This window comes from Myxocyprinus asiaticus, chromosome 49, assembly GCF_019703515.2.
Source record: "Myxocyprinus asiaticus isolate MX2 ecotype Aquarium Trade chromosome 49, UBuf_Myxa_2, whole genome shotgun sequence".
NCBI lineage: Eukaryota > Metazoa > Chordata > Actinopteri > Cypriniformes > Catostomidae > Myxocyprinus > Myxocyprinus asiaticus.
The window spans coordinates 8485405-8509940 of record NC_059392.1 but is presented as its reverse complement, the minus strand read 5'-3'; the positions used below and the strand labels follow the sequence as shown (position 1 = coordinate 8509940).

General features: G+C 39.3%; 1 protein-coding gene across 6 annotated transcripts in view; it reads left to right on the top strand.

Annotated features, from left to right (window-relative positions):
* LOC127438594 (dual specificity protein phosphatase CDC14AB) overlaps window positions 1–24536 on the top strand; it is an 85271-nt gene that overhangs the window by 52157 nt on the left and 8578 nt on the right. Inside the window, exons 11-16 of one of the 6 annotated variants that reach the window (XM_051694289.1) lie at window positions 1253–1406; window positions 3480–3580; window positions 5576–5623; window positions 9187–9315; window positions 12264–12636; window positions 21401–24428. In XM_051694289.1, coding sequence (XP_051550249.1) covers window positions 1253–1406; window positions 3480–3580; window positions 5576–5623; window positions 9187–9315; window positions 12264–12636; window positions 21401–21430 — 835 coding nt within the window. In that variant the 3' untranslated portion in view covers window positions 21431–24428. The other 5 variants (XM_051694288.1, XM_051694291.1, XM_051694292.1 and 2 more) reach the window with 5 other exon arrangements.

Here is a 24536-nt window from a genome sequence, read left to right as displayed (position 1 = left end):
AGAAACCTGGGCTTCCATACCACCTCAGCAGTGCCACAAACTGATCACCTCCATGCCACGCCGAATTGAGGCAGTAAATAAAACAAAAGGAGCCCCTACCAAGTATTGAGTACATATACAGTAAATGAACATACTTTCCAGAAGGCCAACAATTCACTAAAAATGTTTTTTTTTAGTGGTCTTATGATGTATTGTAATTTTTTGAGATAGTGAATTGGTGGGTTTTTGTTAAATGTGAGCCAAAATCATCACAATTAAAAGAACCAAAGACTTAAACTACTTCAGTCTGTGTGCATTGAATTTATTTAATAAACGAGTTTCACAATCTGAGTTGAATTACTGAAATAAATGAACTTTTCCATGACATTCTAATTTATTGAGATGCACCTGTAAATGTTTTTATAATGTAGATAGCCCCTGAAAGTGTTAAAACTTGAGCTAAGAGCCATTCTCCAGCCAGAGACCAGATTTTGGAAAGCGTGAAGAACTGTAACCCGTGCGTGTGCGTTTTTCGAGAGCGCACTCTTTCGCAAAGCAGGTCAGGAAAGGCAGCAGAAGTTCTAGATCCAATATGGTCAGTGCAATAGTCATTTTTTGGTGGAATCCTCAAACTCCAGCTTACAAATATGTCCTTCTGTGAACTCTGTAATCAGTTGTGTCATGGCTGAGATAAAACAGAGCTCTGGTCTTGTGAAGATCAGTTAAGCCTAATCTCAAGTGTTTTGTTGGACTTGATGCCACAGCGTGAAAGAATGGCCACCACTGGATTGTTGCGTGTTATCTGTAGGCATATTTTCCTCCTCAGGTCATTGTGAGACATGAGATTCTGTTCGCTGTATGATGGATACAAAGTGTCCGTTACCTAGCATTGGCATGGAATAACAGGTTCAGAGTTAGAGACCAGATGTCTTCATGTGTGAGTAGGACTTGTAGAATTATTTGTGCAAAACAAGATATCCAGATGGGAACTGTTGTAGTTTGTTGTAGCCAGACCTTTGACAAACAGCATGAAGTCTGGTCCACACGGCAGCTTATTCTGACCCACTTAGACAGGAAGAGACGGTTTGACCGACATGTACTGCGACCAGCCACAATTTGCTTTGTTTTTACATGCCATTTAGCGGTTTAATTATTTAACATTAATAGAACATAATAGAAATATGTATCGAATTTCTGTCCATTGTAGTCAGACCAAATTGCTCTTTTCCTCTCTTGTGTCTTTAACACTTGTTCTTTCTTTCTACCTGTACAGGAAGCAGGCGAGTCTCTGGGCACATGGAGATTTGCACCGCGCAAAGCAGAGGCAGTACGAGGACCGTTCTGTGCCTCCCCTTATCTCCAGTATGGACAACCTCTCCATCAACACCACCTTCTACAAATCCCACAGCATGGATCGCATGGAGGAGGTGAGGCCTGCCATGCCGCTTCCTGTTCAGTGCTTGTCATGTTTATGCAAGTGCCACACTGCCTAGAATCATCGACCATGTACACACTGCAGCTAAATGAGATTGTCACCCCTAATAGTTAACACAAAAACCTAAAATGCTGTGTGCATTTTCCATTTCTCTTTTTGATCTGTAACTAGAAGCACCCAATAAACAAGCAAAAAATATATATATATTTTTTTTTTCTTCTAGAGCAAATAGTTTTACTAAAAATGTATGTCCACATATGTGGACAGTGGGACTAAGTTGTGAAATTTTAAATAAAACCAAGCTATAGAAAGTCAGATTTTTAAAATAAAATTCTTCATTATGTTTCCAGGAGTGTTGGTTATATATATATATATATATATATATATATTAAATAATTCTGATTCAAAGTAATGGCCAGCATGATCCTATCACTGCCAATCACATTAAAATAAAATGTAGCATTTTACATTCTGAATCTCTGTACTGATTATCATTGTCCCATGTCTGCCAAACATGTTGAGTGGTGCAAACATCATTTGTAGCCTGAAACTGAACTTTTGGTCAGATTTTATGTGTGAATGTACATCCTAAAGCTGCATAGAATGCTTTAGGATGTCCCCTTGCTCCCTATTTAGTGAATGACTTAACCTCCAATGTGTTGTGTGTCTGCACTGGTCACAGAACAGTTCGAAATGCGGTAACACTTTATTTTGATGGTCCCAAATAGATATTTAACTATAAGTGACTTATCAACTGGCTTGCTATAGCTAGTAAACCGTGTTTCAACAAACATTCAGTAGACTTTCAGTAGCCTGTATATAAATCTTTATTAATGACCTACTTACATTATTGTTGAGAAGATCAGTTCATTAAAAGGTCATTAATAAAGATCTATATACAGGCTACTGAAAGTCTACTGAATGTTTGTTGAAACACGGTTTACTAGCTATAGCAAGCCAGTTGATAAGTCACTTATAGTTAGTTAAATATCTATTTGGGACCATCAAAATAAAGTGTTCCCCGAAATGCACCTTATTTTCAGCCTAACCCCATATAAAGCCTCTGAAAGTATTTTTTGGATGAACCCATTGATTCTCAATGTGAAAATGAACAGTGAATATAAGAATGCATTTTCTAATGTTAATGAATAGAATCAAATTGCAGAGTGATAAAATAAAATATAACAAAATGTATATTAAAATAAAGCGAAATGACCCAGATATTTGTTAATGTTTGTAAACTTTTTTTTGGGAATAATGTCCCACAATACACTTAGGTGTACATCATGTTTACCATAGAAAAATTAATGATTTTTTTTTAAAGCGCCTTATTAAACGAAACTAGAGACGCTACTCTTTGCACCCAAACAAGTTTCGATGAAAAAACGTAGAGGTTTCTTACCAGAGGCGCTTTTGTTGTCTCTGCGCCCGTAGAAGCGCTTCAAGGAAATCAACGGCATGCTGTTGTCACATGACTCGGTGTGTCAGAAGTTTAACTCTTAAATGACAGTCTAAAATGTTGTGAACAGTATTAAGTCTGTTTAAATAAATGTAAATTATGCGTTGCATATAGCAAAGCCAAAATACAACGTACACGCATATGTACGCGGGGTCACACGAGGTTCAAAAGGACCCAAAACTGTCGTAAAAATAGTCCTTGAGACTTGTGCGTCATATTCCAAGTCTTCTGAAGGTTTCGATGAGAACGACCTGAAATTTTAATTCTCCTTTGATCTTTTGAATGCATGATAGAAGCTAGTTCACAATGGCTCACAGCAAAAGCGTGAACATCGCCCGAAGGTCTCAAGCTTGTCGCCCCGGAGGTCGAAAGCCTTATGGCCCCAGAGGTTGCAAGGTTGCGCTCCAGTATGTCAAAAGTCTTCGCTCGGACACTTGACAAGCTTCTCAAACAAAACAAACCGCATCAGTCTACAGCAGTTTACTAACAACTTATACATCATCTCATTCTCTAACGATAGTTTTGTCAGACATACCTGACAGCAAATGGGTTCATTTTTTTTACCTAATGCTTTGCCTAAAGTACCTAAATTCTGACTCTTAACAGAATGATTATGCAGAGAACGACCTCGGAATGACTCAAGGAGACAAACTGCGTGCCTTAAAGGGTCGACGGCAGCCCAGGTCTGCGACCACCGGAGCCATAAGGTAAGGATTCTTGCCAGAAGTTAATTCAGTTTTGTGTGAAAATGTCTTAAAGCAAATAACCATTTTATTTCCAAGGTGTTAACTGGATGTGATGAAGTCATGTGACGACAATGTACCATACTACCGAAACATTTATTACTGAATAATAAGTAATGTTTCACATTTTATTTTTAAAGAATAGAAGGCTGTGTATAATGTAAAGTATTTAGTGGTAGCATCCCAAAGATTACTGGTCTTTGGCCGGTTTCACACATACAGCGTTTGTGGGGTGTGAGCAGCGCGTATTAATTTTGTCACCCGTATTAACAGATTACAGACGTCACACTGGGCGTGTGAGCTGCGAGGCGCAATTCAGACTATTTTTTTTCCCCACGCTGGACATATTAGTTTTACATTAGTTGACTATTAGCTCTGTCTATATAGCAAATTAACATTATTTCTTCCATCTACGGCAAAGTTTGCTTTCCTGGATCTTTCATGTCGACATGCTCCTTCCAACATAAAATCTCTGGTATTTTTGAGATTTCCGAACTTCCAACTGGTAAATACAACTTTGTTTGGTCATTCATGTGCATGTAGCTCGCAATTAGGATATTTCTGAATCCACTTTATGGTCGCATAAGAGCAACAACACATAACTATCTTCTCTTCAGAACAAACTGTAATGAGCTGTATTACATAAATGGCACTCTTTCCTTTTGCTAGTGAATAGAGCCTTTTATCACGACTCTTTCAACTTCCATTAGCTTTTTAACTCAGTGAAGAGCTAAATAACGGCAGGCCATGCATACTTTTTACAGTCCTCTCTTAAACACAAGGCACAGAGCTATAATAATTACTAAAGTACACGGCAAAGGAAATGTGATGTGTTAGGTGCAGAGCTGGTTGGCATAGTAACATGACGGGTATGTCTCCATGTTGGAGAGATGGTTTTTCTGTACTTCAGGATGGGCAAGAAACATGCTGCTGCTGTTCTCAGTTTAGTTTACATCCCTGCTTTTTAGAGCCATTGGCTGTGTTCGAAATGTAATTATAGAGTGCTACTTAACACATACTACACTGTATATGATTTTTACAGCATTGTACTATTTTTAAATAACAAGAAAACAACAATTTTATTCGTAACTAAACATTGCATGTGCAACTATAAGCATTTTAAACTGCAGTATTTCGACATGACCTCACAACATTGTATACTTCAAGAAGTGTCCAGAAATTAATATGCATTTTTATTTCTTTTTTTTTTTTTTTTTTCTCCCCTTTTCTCCCCAATTTGGAATGCCCAATTCCCAATGTGCTCTAAGTCCTCGTGGTGGCGTAGTGACTCGCCTCAAAATACGGGTGGCGGAGGACGAATCTTAGTTGCCTCCGCGTCTGAGACCGTCAATCCAGGCATCTTATCACGTGGCTTGTTAAGCACATTACCGTGGAGACATAGTGCGTGTGGAGGCTTCACGCTATTCTCCACGCACAACTCACCACGCACTCCACCGAGAGCGAGAACCACATTATAGCGACCACAAGGAGGTTACCCCATGTGACTCTACCCTCCCTAGCAACTGGGCCAATGTGGTTGCTTAGGAGACCTGGCTGGAGTCACTCAGCACGCCCTAGATTCGAACTCGTGACTCCAGGTGTGGCAGTCAGTGTCAATACTTGCTGAGCTACCCAGGCCCCTATTCCACATTTTTTTATAAAATTTGGCATTTTGTCAACTTTTCAGACTTTGGAAGTCTGATCAAAATGTCAATAGGGAGAAATGTTTTATAAAGAGCCAAAACAATTGTGGTTGATGTTGATTAATCACACTCAAAATGGAAGGTCAAGAGGACTACATACTAATTTCTTCCAAAAGTGTGGTATTTTATTCTGAGCATACCCCTTAGTTCTTTAACCATTTGGAAAACAAACTGTGGATAAGGCTTCATTTGCAAATGTTGTTACATAACGATGTTGTATGTACTTGAACCCAGTATCATGTTCTTCCACCAACAGACTTGAAGAAATGAAACTGCACACTAGATCCACATCACAACCTCTCAGGTATGTTTTTATTCTCTACAGAATATTAACACCGTTACAAAGGTTTATTAAAGGGATAGTTCACCCAAAATGAAAATTCTGTCATCATTTACACATCCTCATTTTGTTTTACTATAATAATTATTTGTATTTTTTTTTCTCCCCTTTTTCGCCCCAATTTGGAATGCCCAATTCCCAATGTGCTCTAAATCCTCGTGGTGGCGTAGTGACTCGCCTCAATCCGGGTGGTGGAGGACGAATCTCAGTTGCCTCCACGTCTGAGACCGTCAACCCGCGCATCTTATCGCGTGGCTTGTTGAGCGCGTTACCGCGGAGACAGCACGTGTGGAGGTTTCACGCCATCCACCGCGACATCCACTCACAACTCACCACGTGCCCCACTGAGAGCGAACCACATTATAGTGACCACGAGGAGGTTACCCCATGTGACTCTACCCTCCCTAGCAACCGGGCCAATTTGGTTGCTTAGTAGACCTGGGTGGAGTCACTCAGCACACCCTGGGATTCAAACTCGCGAACTCCAGGGGTGGTAGTCAGCGTCTTTACTCGCTGAGCAACCCAGGTCCCAAATGTCGGCCAATATTTGGCTATTTTGAGATTATCTGCATTGGCTGATAACTGCACATTTGCCCAATTATTGTTTATCATTGAACTATTATATTAAAATCGGCCATTGGCCACCATGCTCTTTAGATATTTTATCGGCATTAGCCATTTAAAAACCCATATCGGTCGCCCATTAAACACATATGTAAGATATGGCCCCTTTAAATGCTTTGCATAAGCCTTTGGCCCAGTTCACTAGCTATTTGACCTCAAATCTGTCCCAAGTTTAATGAAAAACACAAGGAACAAACGCAGCCTTCTTGCATTTACAGTTCTACATGTACTTCGCCCTCTGAAAGACAAAATATACACACACATTCATGCTAAATTAATAAAATAAGATCTTCAAGTGCCGCTTGCCAAGAACAGGATGCAACATCCTCGTACGTGTGATGTCGTCAATAATTTGAACAGGCCCCGCTGTAGCACTTATAAACCCAGATGTAAATTAAAAACCCCCTTGTGAGCGCTGACCTTAATTAATTTCCCACAAAGAGCCGGGAGATGAAGAGGGCTCTCGGACATAACTGGCCCTCCTACTCTTCCTGTCACCACTCCTTTTAATAAGAGAGAATGATGACAGGAATACGGCCTTGGTGAGTTTGTTTGTTTGCGTTTAACTGATAGAGACAAAGAGTGAGAGAGGGCTGAGAGGTGAGTCAAAGGGAAGTTTTTAGGAGTGGGTACAAATGGAGAGATTGTGTGGGTGATTGAAGGAAGTGATAGTGGAAGGGAGGGCCACTGAGAAAGGAAAAGAACACTTTGGAATTAAAGGGATAGTTCACTCAAAAATGACAATTTAGTTACTCAATGACTCACCCTCATGTTGTTCAAAACCTGTATGACTTTCTTTCCTCCATGGAACACAAAAGGAGATGTTAGGCAGAATGTTATACTCAGTCACCGTTCACTTTCATTGCAACTTCTCTATACAATTAAAGTGAATGTTGACTGAGAATTATGTACTACTCAAACTTGGCTGCTTAAATATGGAAGGAAACCTGTGGGACTTGCTGTCTAACATCCTTTTTTGTTCCATGGAGGAAAGAATGTTATTCCCAGTCACCATTCACATTCATTGCATTTTTTTTTTTTCCATACAATGAATGTGAATGGTGACTGAGAATTATGTACTCCCCAAACTAAGGTACAAAAATGTGGAAGGAAACCTGTTGGAATTTCTGCCTAACATCTTTTGTTTTCCATGGAGGAAAGAATGTTATTCTCAGTCACCATGCACTTTCATTGCATCTTTTTCCATACAATGAAAGTGAATAGTGACTCCAAATTGTTTAACACAAGCTACGCCGCTAAAATAACCTATATGAATCTTTTCCTCCATGGAATGTGAAATGAGATGTTTAGTAGCATGATAACCTCAGTCACGGTTCACTTTCATTGCATCTTTTTTCTATACAATTAAAGTGAATGTTGACTGAGAATTATGTACTACTCAAACTTGGCTGCTTAAATGTGGAAGGAAACCTGTGGGATTTGCTGTCTAACATCCTTTTTTGTTCCATGGAGGAAAGAATGTTATTCCCAGTCACCATTCACATTCATTGCATTTTTTTTTCCATACAATGAAAGTGAATGGTGACTGAGAATTATGTACTCCCCAAACTAAGGTACTAAAATGTGGAAGGAAACCTGTTGGAATTTCTGCCTAACATCTTTTGTGTTCCATGGAGGAAAGAATGTTATTCTCAGTCACCATTCACTTTCATTGCATCTTTTTCCATACAATGAAAGTGAATAGTGACTCCAAATTGTTTAACACAAGCTACGCCGCTAAAATAACCTATATGAATCTTTCCTCCATGGAATGCGAAATGAGATGTTTAGTAGCATGTTAACCTCAGTCACCATTCACTTTCATTGCATCTTTTTTTTTTTTCCTCCATACAATGAAAATGAATGGTGACTGAGAATTATGTACTCCTCAGTTTAAGCCACTTAAAGTGGAAGGAAACATGTATGACGTTCTATCCTACACGATATGCAAAAGAAGATTTTTGGCAGAATGTTAACCTCAGTCATCATTCCTTTTACATTGCAAATTTTTTTCATACAATGAAAGTGAATGGTGACTGAGAATTATATACTGCTCAAACTAAGGTGGTAGAATGTGGAAGAAAACCTGTATGACGTTTCTCTCTTCCATGGAACACAAAAGATTTTAAGCTGAATGTTATTTTCAGGCACCATTCACTTTCATTGCATCTTTTTTCCATACAATGAAATTGAATGGTGACTGATCATTATTTTCTCCTCACATGTGGAAGACAGAAAATTGTTTAGGGAGAGAGTGGGATGAGAATGTAATTTGAACCTGTAATTTGAGTCATGTTAACCACTAGGTCACAGCACAGACTCACCGACTACAGATTTTGGCTCATCACTTGTTACCTCCCCTGATATATTTTCCCCTGAAACAGTGTTTCTGTAGTGTTTAAAACAATTTATTTACATAGCTTGGCAAAATCTAGCAGAAGTGAGGGTTTGCCCTGATGTTAAAAATACTTTCTTCTAAACGTCCCATCAGAAATTCCCAAAAAGAAAATGGTTTGTTCTTAGGAAGTTTCGTCATTTAGTAATGGACAGCGCTACATTTTCCATGGTGGCTGGTGGAGTTTCTGAACTATAATTACACACAATCTGGAAATCAGATGATCTCCTAGTAATGGTAGGAGCCTAGACTAAATTGTCTTATTTATTCAGTGTCCCTTCTAAATCATTGTGAGCTTGATTTTGCTTTCATTTTAAATCCACTAAACATTTCCTAAAATTCTAAATTATGTAATTCGCTTACTTTCTCATTATATCAAGGCTTTTAGCTAAATTGCCTAGACAAGCCTGTGCATAAGACAGCAAGAGGCAAGAGTTTGAAACAATTTGAGGGTGAACTATCACTTTAAATTCTGTGCCTTGACCTGTATGTGGTTGTTTTACAGCAGGATAAGGCCAGCAGCCAATTGCCAGGGCTCCATCTCCCCCCTAAAATCCTCTAAAGTCCCACCATCTTCTGTGTCCGCATCTGCCAAGCGAATTGGCCGTTCCTCCTCTTCATCAACCAACCTCAAAAGGTGAGCTAGCCTCCCCTTTCTTCTACTTCATCCATTCCTCTCCACACATCTCAATTTCTTTAATCTTTCTGCTTAATGGGTCATTTTCCATGGCCCACCTCTCACTCGCCTCTTCAACTTTGTTGCCTCTACTTTCTGGGGGTGGTTAAAAAATTGATTTGCAGATGCATCACCATTCTTTTTGTCTTTTGTTCTGGATTGATCCTCAAAGTGTCATAATCAGAATTTTCAAAGAATTACGAAGTTGTTATTTTACAAAGTTACAAGCAAACACGTGAAGTAACAAGTGAAAATGGTAACGGTGACTTCATTAACGATTGCTGATCAGTGATATTTTTGAAAATTTGCAACCCTAATTGAGATGCATCAACAATTCAATTGTGATTCCCTGAATCAAAATCAAAATGGTTCCCACCCTTTTACTTTATTTCCAGCCATTTGTTCGTATAACTTACTCCTAAAATTATTTTTTCTTTCTCTTACTCCTCTTTTTCCTGTCTTTTCTCCTCCCAGCTCCCTGGTGGCCTTCTTTCCTCTCTGTGACTACCCTGTGCTATGAAATGGAGAGCATTTGAATGCAACGAACCAAGATGGTTCACTTCGTGCTGTTGGCGCACTATTTTTTAAATGACATGCTCCCTGCTGTTTATGCAATCAGCAGATAGCCAGAGCCATATCACTTACCTATAACTCTATATCTCACTCTCTATCTCTCACTCTCTTCAAACCAGCACTTTCTCAGACTCATAGATGTATTTTGGGACCAAGTGCATACCCACTACTTTCTAGTACTGTTCTAACCATGTGAAGAGCACTTGGGATCCATTTCACACACTCGAGGCCATGCTTCATGTTTTATATAGCAGAAAATGCAATTTAGCATAGAATTGTCTCTTTACATACTTATCTGAATGGGGCAATTTGTAAAGTGAGGAAAGTTACCGTCAAAATGATGTCATAACCAATCGCAAAATAAAAAATGAGGCCTCATTTTTTTTTTTTTATACATAGATGTTACTGAATTTCAATGGTTGTGAAATGTCTCGAATAGTACATAGTCAAGCAAATTTGTTCACGCTCATTCAAGTACATTTTGTTTTCATTATCGATCATTGTTGTCACTTCCAAGTAGGGGTGGGCGATATACCAATAGAAATTTTCATGATTATGCAAAATGCCGCCAAATGAATGTGTGTTCCATGTGTTTTATATTTAAAGAGAAAACTAGGAAGAGCTTGTAAAAAACCCCCCAAAAAAAACAATGCTACGCCAAGAACTGCTCCCCTAAGTTCCAAATACGGAGAAGCGATCGCAATAAAAGAGCATAGTGTACTTCATTTTTCCATGTGCTGCTACGTGTCGTGCACAGTGATGTGATGCAAATTTGGTTATCAGCACAGTATGTGTGGACTGTCCACGTGCAGCTTCTCTTTTCTAGACATACGGACAGCTTGTGCACATCGTCTGCATATGCGCCTGCCGTTGAATGTAGTAAAAAAGCATCACAAAGCAGTCGTTGGTGTGTTCATAGAATGCGTCCGTATAGCCTCGCGGTCAAAAAAAAGTTTACTTTGAGAGGTTGAGCGCTAGACTGTACGTGAGACTGAATGGCATGTGGAAAAAAGAAGCATACCTTAACCTAAAGGCCATGTCCACACTAATCCGTTTTTGCCCGAAAACTCACTTTTCGGGGCCTGAAGTCACGAGTTCAAATCCAGGATGTGCTGAGTGACTCCAGCCAGGTCTCCTAAGCAACCAAATTGGCCCGGTTGCTAGGGAGGGTAGAGTCATATGAGGTAACCTCCTCATGGTCGCGATTAGGGGTTCTCGCTCTCAATGGGGCGCGTGGTAAGTTGCGCTTGGATCGCGGAGAATAGCATGAGCCTCCAGTGCTGTGAGTCTCCGTGGTGTCATGCACAACGTGAAAAGATGCGTGGATTGACTCTCAGAAGCGGAGGCAACTGAGACTTGTCCTCCGCCACTTGAATTGAGGTGAGTAACTGCGCCACCACGAGGACCTACTAAGTTGTGGGAATTGAGCATTCCAAATTGGGAGAAAAAGGGGATAAAAAACAAAACAAAAAAAAAACTCAATTTTCAGTCTCCTAACGTCATTGTTTTACAAAGTGTGCACTATTAGAGAGCGTTTTCAAAAGTCTTTGTTTTTCAATGATGGAAACCGACATTCCATTGAGGACGAGAGTCATAAAAGTAGCAAAATCAATGTGTTTTTTTTCAAACGAAAATGTGGATGGTGGTGTGGCTTGGATTACTTCAGCTCTATGGTTAACTTGTACAAACCTGATAAAGAAGCAAAGAGATCTAGGAAACAGCCTTCCCCCTCCTTGTTCACTTCCTCAACTCCTTCCCACCCGGTTCGTGTGGGCTACAGTATGTTATAGCCCTAAAACCCCGAAGAGAATCTGCATTTTTTGAGCCATGGGTTCAAACGTGAATTTTGAATCATAGTAAAGTGTTAGTAACTTGCTTTTTTTTTAAAGACTAACTGTAAATAATGATATGAAAGTCTTTTCAAATAATGTTAACCACAGACTTAATTTTACTTTATTTTATTTTACTTTAATTGAAAATCACTATTCTAAAACCCATTTAAAATTTCAGAGGGAACCCTTGGAAACTTAGTCTTGCGCTATGGCCTACAAATGTATTGGTGTGGATGTGGATCGCATTACCTCAGGTTGCCTCAAATTATCTCATTTGCATTATCAACCATACAATTATGAAACAAATAATTCATGAAAGTTTGCTAGTATCGCCCACCCCTATTTCCGAGTATTTGGTTACTTGTGCCCATCCGTTATCGCCATGTCCACAGTGTAGATCTTGTAGAGTACAAGTGTGTTTTGTGCGTCAAGTCATCTTGAACATCCTCCAAATCCTCCACCTTCATGTCTGTTTCCCTTCCCTCCGTCCCCCTCCTCCTCCAGCACCAGGTTAGCCAGCTCTCTGGGTAACTTGCACGAGCCCGATGAAGAAACCAAGAGCTCTAGGAAACAGCCCTCCCCCTCCTCGTTCACTTCCTCAACTCCTTCCCACCCCGTTCGCATGGGCTACAGCAGCCCGCACAATTACCACTTTGAAGTCAACAACAACAATCAATATAACACTTCCAATGCCCCGAGCACCAACGGGGCGAGCCCAAGCAGCGGCGCAAAAAGCCTGACATACAACCTCAACAACACCAGCTTGGGGGGACCTTCCACCATTGGAAGGCTGGGGACCGAGGAGCAGGGGCACTACAGAAATCCCCCAGCAGGGCTGAGCGGGGTCTCTGCACGCTACCTTAGCCGCTCCATTCCCGTAAGTAAATAGTTTTTCCTTCAGTCCTCTTAAGATACACACACCCAGCAGCAGCATTTCATACCCTTACGAAAAATGACCATGGTAACCAATGTTTTAGAGAAAGTATCAATAAAAATTGATAACGTAGAATAATGCTATGATCACGTCATGTCGGAGTTACTGTAAAGCCACGATCCCACTGCACTTAGTGCTCTATTCACTTCTATTGAAACCAATCTGAACGTGGGAGACTCCGTTGCACACCAAAGTTCAAGTTTGGTGAACTCTGACCTGCATATTCATTTGATGAGAAGACGTGTGACCAATAGACATTCGAAACATCTCATAAATTAATGCAAAGAAGACATATTTCAAAGCGGCAAGTTTTTATTGTTGTGGAAAAGTGAGTAGAAGGCAGATTATAACATTTTGACTACAATATTATGTTATTTGTGATTTTATTATTTATTAAAACAAAAAGCCCTCAAGCGTGACATCATATCATGTCTGTTGCGGTGTCCCAAAGAATTTTGGATTCTCAAAGCCTTAGATGGCCACTGATTAATTTAGAGATTCTAACTTGTAAAAAAACGTTCAAATATTTGCCGAACTCGTAATTACTTGTTGGAAATTTACAAAAGCACTGACTTCTCCCTATTGACCGCCACGATGTCGTGTAAAAAGTTAAAGGTAATTGATAATGTTTGCACATATTTCTGTTTGAATGTTCTTTTATTGAGCCATGGGTTTAAACGTGAATTTCGAATTCTCATAGCGTTTAAGGTATGACTATCTGACTTTATTTTATCAGTTTATTCTCATTAGTCGAAAATGATTATTCTACAACCCATTGGAAATTTCAGAGAGTACACTTGGAGAGTTAATCTTGCGCTATGGCCTACAAATCGACGTCATGACTAAACGGCGTTATTATAGCTAGTGTAATCTGGTTCTCTTTTTTCGCTCTTAAATATTTTGCCAGGGCATATAGATGTGAATAAACATAGTGATGGAAATATTTTACTGTCAGCAACAACAAAGCCATGCATGGATCCATTTTGGCATTATGAGCTTTGCCATAGAAACAAATAATTTTAGATTTTGAGGATGTCTGAGAACACCTCCGAGTTGAATTGCAGTTGTCATCATATAATTACAATAATTATGACATTACGTGAATGCAGCCATGCTAATTTATTAGGATTTTATGGCAGCAACATAAACTGTAGAAACTAGTATTTTGGTGGAAATTATTGTTACCATGGTACATTTTTGTTAGGGAAACCCTTCTTTTTCAATCGCTTACTATATGACTGTCTCCTAACATTTGATTCTTTCCTTTGCATTCTTTTATGTACATATTTTTCATTTGAAATGTCAATTTCTCTAAAAGATACTCTTAAATGCTTTTCTGCATGTGTTGCACCTCATTCTAGTTTTTACCCTTTACACGCTTGTGTGCATGTCACTAACGGATACTTCTAATGGTCCCAGTTTCTCTCTACGTACCATCTGTCTCTAGTGTGCTCTAATAAAGTACTTATTTAGACGTTCAGATACAGACCTAATTACCATTGTCAAGTGAGCTTTAATCGAGTGGTCGGGACGAGACTCATTTTTCAATTTCACGCTAATCCGCCACTCTTTAACTTGCCTGAGTGCAACCAACGCTGATGGTCTGAGCAAAGCTGAATGAATACTAAATTAACTAAAATATTAAAAAGGCTGAGCAGTGATTCATTAGGGATATGGAAACAAAGGCTTTAAAGCTTAACTAATATAAGTGTCTTTTATTTGGATGGCGAAAAGCTGTGGTGCTCTGGTTTGGGAGTAATATGTGTACTAACATGAGTACTAATGGCATCTCAGTGCTGCTGTTTGATGCAGTGGGAGTGGTTTAGGCTATAAGAAATGCTCTATTTGTTTGAGTGTATCAAACAAATGGTCCCCCCATGTCTTCAGCTGGTGAACTTGCAAGGAGTTCTGTATTTTCTGTCGTTTTCACCTCTAAACCTGAACCACTTAGACTACACTGCATTTTAGTGTTGTGAATCGAGAACCAGTACTTATTCTGAGCAGTATTTAAAAAATTATTTAAAACAAATTCTGGAGTTGAATGATTTTCATGACATTTGGTTCCGTTTATGATTCTGGAACGTCCGCCAATGCAAACAGAACATCGTAATATACTGTATGCATTGGAGCCACCTCAAATTTTGCAGTTGCCATTCATCGTGCATCTTATTTTCTGTTGACAGCGACGCAAAACATTAGCAGCTTTTCCACCATCGGGCTGAACAGTTCTCATCGCAAAACCGTACCGTTCCAGGCCAGTTGGCTGTTACGGTTTCTTTTTCCATTGTGGTGCGGTGAAATCAGGAGAATGTCCGTAACGGATTCGTCTGTGGCGACGGCCTGAAAAGTAATCATTGGAGCGAGTACGCTATGGAGGATGATCGCATTTTCCAGTTTTTAGGACTGCTTTTTTCCCCTGGATTTACTCTGCTAATACACAGTAAAGACACGGCCCATGTCGCAAAGAGAAAAGCCGAGAGGTTTATCATCATGAGGGCTCATGTATGCCACTGGACACATGCCCAGCTAGCTAAAAAGGTATTATTATTTTATAAGTATTATATGAAAATAGTATATGAGAATATATTGATATATTTTGAGTTTTAATGAGCTTGTAATCTGCTTCCCTGATGAAAACGCCATGTAATAAAATAAATGAAGGCTACAATACTAGTTAAACCACCCTTATAAAATCATGAAGATACACTAAAGAATTTTGATTAACTAGCCAAATATTAGCAAACTTGGCAAGCTAGCAACAACTAAAAGCACTATAAGTTACCTTAGCATTGGCAAATTGACAATTTTGAGACAACATACTAAAGCCATTCAACCAGCACGGTTGAGTATGGTTAATATACCATGGCGAGAATTCTGGGCTGAGAACGGTTTATAATCGTATCATGCCGAACTGTGCTCAAGTGGAAATGCTACTGTTGCCGTTCTGTACTGTGCTCAGAACCGTTCGGCCCGATGATGGAAAAGTGGCTAATGCATCTTTTCGTGGTCACATTGTTCATTTATTCATTTTTTTAATACTTAAAGAATCATTTAATAGAATCATTAAGTGGAATCAGAACCAGAATCGTTACTTTCCTTACGATTCTCATCCCTACGAGGGTTGGGTATAAAAAAAAAAAAAATTCATTACGTTCGGTTAACGGTTCTTGAACGTCTGCATATTTCCATCAATTGCAAAACTTAGTATAATATACAGAAGTAATTTTTTGGTGCTTTCTCAAAAGTACTAGGAATTGTCAATGGAAATGTTAAGGAACAGTAATCGTTAAGTGGAATCGAAAGGACATTTGTTAAATTCCTTATGATTCCCATCCCTAATCTCTACTGAGAATTCTATGAATCTAGGAAATCGGACGAAAAAGACATTTCATCCAAGTGTGTGTGTGTGTGTGTGTGTGTGTTTTTCGTCCGATTTTCTAGATTCATAGTAATCGATTGACAGCCAAATATATATATATATATATTAGGGCTGTCAATCGATTACAGCCATGTAATTAATCGAATTAATTACATGGTAGGCCGATTAATTAATCGAATTGATTGCAATTAATCACATACATAAATATTTGCTGAGACAGTCCCTCAAATAAAAACAATTCAATATATAATGATGAAATAATTATAAATTAAATATAATCAATTTAAAAAATGCTAATAAAGAAAATTAAAATGTATTACATTATTTAGGCACATAAGTAAAGCATTAAAAAAGACAGTTCAAAAAGTGGATTTAGAATGCAGTATATTGTTTATTGCCATATTACTGAACATAAACCTGTCATTAGCCTACAGTTCACAGCAATTCATTTTGCAATTGAATTCGGCAGTCAGTCCGAGATTTAGTATAAAGTCTTGTTTAAAGACGCGTTAATGTACACCTGCGTCAGACTGACTTTTTTGGAGCATCTTGGTTGCGTTGCGTCATAAACATACCGTTTTTAGGTCGCTGTGTCAAGTTAAACGAAGTTTGAAACTTAGAAAAACACATCTTGAGATCCCTACGTTTGGATTTGCGCTCCATCAAGCTGTGTTTGTATGCAAGAATGTGTTCTCATCTTGTGTTGTCTGCCCTCGATAAGTGTGGTTTGTTCTCTGTCTGTTTGATCTATACATGCCCCTGGATAAAACAGGTGGTACTGCATGCTTGAATCAAATCAAATCACTTTTATTGTCACACAGCCATATACACAAGTGCAATGGTGTGTGAAATTCTTGGGTGCAGTTCCGATCAACATAGCAGTCGTGACAGTGATGAGACATATACCAGTTTACAATAACATCAAATTAACACAACACAATTTAAAGTCTAATATACACATAATTACATACAACACAATATACAAATAATAACATACACAGTACAGTATACAATACACACAATATAGATACACATTATTCAATTAAAAAAAAAAAAGTATATATAGTAGTATATATAGAATGTACAGTAGGTTGTATTGTACTGTATTGACATTCAGGCTGTTGGTTGATAGAAAGTTGTTAAGAGAGAATATAATATAGTAATAATATAATTTATGACAGTCCGGTGTGAGTTATAAGAGTAAGAGTAATAAAGTGCAGTGCTGATGTTTTTTGATCGTGGGAGATCAAGAGTTCAAAAGTCTGATTGCTTGGGGGAAGAAGCTATCATGGAGTCGGCTGGTGCGGGTCCTGATGCTGCGATACCGCCTGCCTGATGGTAGCAGTGAGAATGGCTCGGGTGACTGGAGTCTCTGATGGTCCTCCGAGCTTTTTTCACACACTGCCTGGTATATATGTCCTGGAGGGAGGGAAGCTCCCCTCCGATGTTGTGTCTGGCAGTTCACAACACCCTTTGCAGTGCTTTACGGTTGTGGGCGGTGCTATTGCCGTACCAGGCGGAGATGCAGCCAGTCAGGATGCTCTCTACAGTGCAGGTGTAGAACCGTGTGAGGATGTGGCGGTTCATTCCACACTTCCTCAGCCGTCTCGGGAAGAAGAGGCGCTGATGAGCCTTCTTCACAACGACTTCAGTGTGGATGGACCATGTGAGTTCCTCAGTGATGTGGACACCCAGGAACTTGAAGCTGCTGACTCTCTCCACTGGTGCTCCATTGATGGTGATGGGACTGTGTTCTCTGTCTTTTCTTCTGAAGTCCACCACAAGCTCCTTTGTCTTACTAACGTTGAGGGAGAGGTTGTGCTTGACAGGAAGTCCAGGATCCAGCTGCACAGCGAGCTGTTTAATCCCAGAGCCCGGAGTTTCTTATCTAGCTTGAAGGGCATTATGGTGTTGAATGCTGAGCTGTAGTCTACAAACAGCATTCTCACATAAGTGTTCTTTTTTTCCAGGTGGGAGAGAGCAGTGTGTATTGTAGATGCAATGGCATCATCAGTGGAGCGGTTGTTGCGGTAAGCAAACTGCAATGGGTCTAGAGAGAGAGGCAGCACAGAGCAGACGTAATCTCTGATTAGTGTCTCGGAGCATTTGCTGATGATGGGGGTCAGAGCAACAGGACGCCAGTCATTTAAGCAAGTTATTTTTGATTGCTTTGGAACAGGCACAATTGTGGATGTTTTAAAGCATGTGGGGACTACAGACAAAGAGAGGGAAAGGTTGAAAATGTCTGTAAAAACACCAGCCAGCTGGTTCGCGCACACTCTGATGATGCAGCCCGGAATGCCGTCTAGGCCCACGGCTTTGCAGATATTCACCCGTCGGAAGGATCGGGTTACATCCGCTACAGAGACGGAGAGTGAACTAACCTCTGTAGCTTCGGCCGCGAGAGCTCTCTCCACGAGGGTGGTGTTATTTCCCTCAAAATGAGCATAAAAAGTATTTAGCTCATCCGGGAGAGAGGCAGCGGTGTTCATGGCGGAGTTTTTATTCCCTTTAAAGTCCGTGATGATGTTAATTCCCTGCCACATGCTTGAGTTGGTGGTGTTAAACTGTCCTTCAATCTTGTTCCTGTACTGGCGTTTTGCTGTTCTGATAACTAGCTTGATCATAACTAGCTTGTTTATGCTCCTCCGCGTTCCCGGAATTGAAAGCGGAGGTCCGCACATTAAGTGCCGCGCGAACATCGCTATTTATCCATGGCTTCTGGTTCGGATAGATCCGTGTTGTTCTGGTTGGAACAACGTCCTCCATGCACTTTCTGATGAAACTCATTACGCTATCAGCGTAAAGCTCGATGTCGTCATTAGAGGCGGACCAGAACATCTCCCAGTCCATGTGATCAAAACAGGCAGGTCGTTTTAATGTTGTGGCTGATCAGTGTGTGTGTGTGTGTGTGTGTGTGTGTGTGTGTGTGTGTGTGTGTGTGTGTGTGTGTGTGTGTGTGTGTGAAAATATATATATATATATATATATATATATAATATTAGTGCTGTCGAAATTAACTCGTTAATAACGCGTTAACGCGAAACTCTTTTAACACCACAATTTTTTTTAACACTGTTAACATGTAATATGACCCTTTGAATAAACCGTAGTTCATGAGAAGCGAGTCGATTCGTGTAAACATCAATAATGTCACATGCATTGACCGTCGGGAAAACAGATGGTGGGAGACATTATGCTGATACCTGCGGCAAGCATTTTATCAATGTAGTACAGCAGTAAAACTAACATGCCAGCAAAGCACAGATAGAGCTCGGAACTTTGTAAAATGATTGCAGTGGCAAGACAGCTGCCATTTGAACACCCGCCTTGCACTACTAGGCGCATTATGAATGTTGCGAGGTGCGGTGCGAGCGCGAGGCGATCATCTGTGTTCTGCGACTGCTACTGGGTCCTTGAATAACGTATAACGTGCCAGTAAAGGCAGCCGGTGGAGTTTCTGGTGCACCCCTAGGGAGTTGGTCCCCTACACAGACTGCATAATATGCGTATAGGGAATGGCGGTACTAATTACTGGCTAACAGAAACCCTGCTGCTGTCTACAAGGTTTTGTCACAGTGTCTCTGTTTGATAGTACACTAGCCAATGCAGAAGTTGGTGTATTTTGCACAGAGTTGTCAACTGTAAATAACTGTGCAAATTTATTTGCATGAGTGGTGCAAATAGTCACATGACCAGAGATATTTAATTCCACTGTGCTCTTGGAAAGATTGTCTGTCAATACTCTATAAAAAAGAAGCCAATAAATCCTGCTATAATACACTTACAACTACCATATTGTGTACATAATTTGAATTGAGTTGTGTTCTGTTGATCAACTGTTGGTGGGGTAGGTTTTGTGTGGATGACTGAAAAATACATTTGAATGAAGCGTATTTTTAATCGTTTGACAGCCCTAATATACAATATATATACTGTGTATATACTTTTTATTGGTGCCATTAACAGAAAAAAAGAGATGGTGAACAGTCAAGGGTCATCCTCTGCCCGTGCTCCCTGCCCCATTTATAAGAAATACTTCACCAGTGCTATAAAAATGTGATTCAGCTGTGTTCTCACTTGACACAATTGCATTCAGGCCAAAGGAAAATGCCATGAATTTGTGTTGTTTCTGGATCCCCTTCAGAAACGCCTTTCACCAAGTAGCCTGGAAGACATCCTACAGGTGGGAGTTTGGTAGTTCCCCTTCCATATCCTGTTTAGTGCCTTTTGTGAGCCAGGGTTTGTTTTTTAGGACAATGTACGTGTAAATCATGTGATTTAACAATTTCATTGGCAGAATTTCTTGCAGCCTGTCCCATTTTTTTGATTGGCAATTGGCCCATATCATCCCACCTTCTGGAGTTTTGTGAGCTGGCTTTGTTCAGAACATCAGAACGCCTACACACTCAGCAGGAGTGATTAAACTTGCACTGCAGCAATGATAAATATTACATTCTGTCCTGAACTGATAACCGTACTGTACCCTATAAACCTTCTTAAAGAACTTTAACGTTCTTAAAGGGATAATCAAAATGACAATGATGTTTTGTTTTTGTGCTATTGTTCGTTTTCTTTGCTTATCTGCAAGATGTCCTTTTCAGATGTTCGAAATGTTTAGCAGCTGTATTCCAGATATTCAAGATTTAGAATGTATGCCAATCTGCTGTTTTTAAAATGTTTATCAGATGTTTGTAAACAAACTACATTTAAAATAGAACAGATCTTTCTACGCTTTATGCGAACGTTCACAGACGTTTATGGGCTTTCTCTGCCGAAAAAGGTGGTTTTGCTTGTTTAAACTGGTTTAGCTGGTTTTCCATCCTAGCCAAGCTGGTCTTCAGCTGTTTTATCTATTCTGCCAGTTGGTATCCCAGCCTGTACAGCTGACAAATGCCCCAAAACCACTTTAAAACCATCAAACTAGACCAGCCTAAGCAGTGGAAACCAGGTAAGACTGGCAAACCACCTTAAGCTGGTTTTAGCCATTTTTTCAGTAGGGTTACCTTTAAATATGCAAGAACTTGCCACTGTCTCTGTTACATTACTCATTTCATTCGTTTTCCCCAACCTAAGAGGCTTAGTCAGCCCCCCCCCCCCCCAATTTAATGCATATGTATTTTCTTTTTCTGAGCTTTGACTTTTTTTTAATTCTCTCATCTCACCTTAATTTACGTCATAGACGCTGTGTTTGTAATGTCTCAGCTTGGCTTTTTTTACTATTATTTAGCTAACCTTTGCCTTGTAATTTTCCGTAATTGGCATCATAATCATTTCAGATCACTTCTGTATTTCCCATACTTATCTTTTTTTTTTTTTTTTTTGCAGTCTCTTCAGTCTGAGTATGTTCAGTACTAAAGCGGCCACTTTTCGTTAACCCCGTTCCGTACTGCTGGCCCGGTTCCGACCCACGACGGTGTCACTGTGACCACCGCTTCTCCAACTTTCTGTCACAGGCACTCAAAGGAAAACGAATTCGAGAGGAAGTGCTTTGAAGACTGAATGTCTCCCATATGATACATCCTGCTTATCGGGATTGAACTGATCTGGAATCTGCTGTATGCTGTTCATTAACCGACAACAAAGAACTTGCTTTTGCCGTTTTTTTTTTCAACACGGTTAATCCTTTTGCTTTTTTCCTTATTTTTTTTTTTTTTTAAAGAGGTACTTTTCATGTTTGAATTTACATAGTTGTACTGAAAAAAAATGTATTTTTAGAAAAATAATTTTGTACTATTTTATCTACAATTACACATGATCTTATACTTGCCGACAAACATGTTTTGTTGAAATATTTGGACTAGAGAGTTTGTTCTACTTAACAAATAACATATCAAGTGCGAGGGCTATATTTGAAAGGTGCAAAATGGGTTGACAGCTATGTGTTGTCTTCAAAGGGATTTTCAGGGCGTTTTTAGGCACATGAAAGAGATAAGTGTGTATTTTCTTCAGTGGGGTTCGGTGGGTCTTAGGTGGGCTTGTTTCTACGCAACAACGGATGGCTAATGAGACCACGACCATTTGCAAGCGCAAATGTATTTTTCTCGTTATATGATGGGCTTTGTTTGTTCAGTAAGGGTAACTGGTTGGACTCCTGTTCATTTCCCAGGCCTTTGTGACATCATAATGAACGTGATTATCAAACTAATTCAGCTGTCAGCTTGCTCCTTTTTCAAGAGCTTTAAGGGCTGTTGAGAACACATAAGATCCGACACTACATCTTTCACGATTGTCATTTTCAACAGCGCCCCAAAGCACAAATGAAACACCTCAGAATGTAGGCGCAAGTTGCACACACTTTGGTTGCTGGTCTTAACATGCCTAGGCCATGTCCACACCAATCCATTTTCTTCTGGAAACTGATTACGTTTCCTAACATCACTGTTTTCCAAAGTATGCGGTTATGGAGAGTTTCAAAGTGCTCCATTTTCGATAGAGGAAAAAGCTTATCTAGTGTAGATTAGAGGCATAAACATAGTGAGATTAATGCGTTTTCATACAAAAACGTATTAGTGTGGACGTGGCTATAGGGCGATAATGTATGTGAAATGAAATTGTATGCAGGGATAATGGATGTTTGTATGTTCAATGGTAAATGGCGGTATTAAAGTATGCGACATGGCTTGTTCACAAGCTGCATTTTTATCTAGACTTTCAATTATGATGGAAGCACACGTAAAAGCAACAACATACATAAAACCCTTCATGTTCTTAATGCACAAAGAAAGCATAAACTATTTAGAAAATGTTTATCTAACAAGGGTTGGATGGTAAATGTCTAATAGAATTTGGATATTTGTCCAGATTTGACCGTAAAAACATCGGTTAAGAGGTTGTTTACAATCAGGCGAAAATTGTTTATCGTACAGTGTTCGTATAGGTTCACCTGCAAGGTTTAAGCTAAGACTGTTGGAATATTGATGTAGTTAGACCAAAAAAATGAGCATTCTGTCATTTACTCGCCCTCGAGTGGAATGACTATTTATGTTCTAAGTCTTCTGAATATATCCGTTAGCTTTGTGCGAGGAACAGATCTGCGATACTTATCCAAACTTATTTGTGCTTTTCCGATATTCAAACTTGGCGCAACGGGATTTGTTACGAGAAATGAGAACCAATGGCTTTCGACGGCATTGACGTCAAACCTGCCAAGATGCGTCTTAATGCGGCATTTTTAAAATGCGAATGCGTGAGATTGGAAAGCTGCGAGGTCTTTAGTGAATCATGACTTGCATTTCAGCGTGTTCCTCGTACAAAGCCATTGGCTTCAGAAGAGTTCAGATTATAGTGCACAATTCCCAGCCCCCATTCACTTTTGTTGTATGGAAAAAGCAGTGTGAACATCTCTTATTTGTGTTCCAATGAAGGAATGAGTCATACAGATTGCCATGAGGGTGAATAAATGACAGAATTTTCATCTTTGGTTGAACCAAATCCTTTATGTTTTACTTTGAACAAATGCTTCAGGACACTTCACGTGTTTTTGCAATTATGACTTGATGAATGAATTCTTGACTGTTCTGTATCCTATTTCACCCTGTAGCACTCTGTACATTCCAAATGGTGTTATGATCTATGTATAAACATTTTGGAAGAATCTTATTTGATTGAAGGTTTCTACCTCTTTGATGTATATGGTTGTATCTGCTGTAAACTACTCCTTGCTTATGAAATTTATATATTTTTGAAACAGTGTGTCAAGAAAATCTAACAATGTTACTGTAGAGTATTGGTTTGTTTTTCACAAATATAGTGATATATAAAGTAAAATACAAAGTTGAGGATTGTACATTTATTCTTTTACATTGTAATCAAGATTTAAAAAACCAGAACAAAATAAAAGACTAATTTTCAACAGAAGCGTGCATCATGTGGAAACCAATGTAATCACTTTTGCTTCTCTTTGTGCAGTTGCCCAATTAGTCTTTAAGATAAGTTTGCACTGTAAAGATTTTGTCCATCGGTGGCAAAAATACAGTTTTTGGTTTTTTTTACAGCTGCACAAAAGTAAATTAAGTAGCAGCGATATTCTCTCCCTTACAACCATCAAAGTGGGAACTGCAAATCGCCACATTTATGGACTAGAGTTGTCTTTCCTTTTGAGTTTGTCTGGCAGCAGGCGTTCTGCCGTGGGCGTCAATGACAGCTGTGAAAATGGATGCAAGTCGAATGACTGTTCACAACCATAAATGTGGCAAGTATTTCGAAATGTCAGTTCAATTTATGCATGAGTTGATTCTTTTGTTTCTTTTAGTGGTAACATTTTACTGCAAGGTTGTATGCATTAACATTCGTTAATACAATACACTGAAAAACATTTTTATATTGTGAAATAAATATAGCAGAAAAGATTGTATACTTTCTCTATTGAATAAGTTAGTTTAAGCTTGAACATGAAAATATTCAATAAATTCTACATTCAAATGTAAAAATAATGCTCTTGCTTATAAGTAAATATTATTTA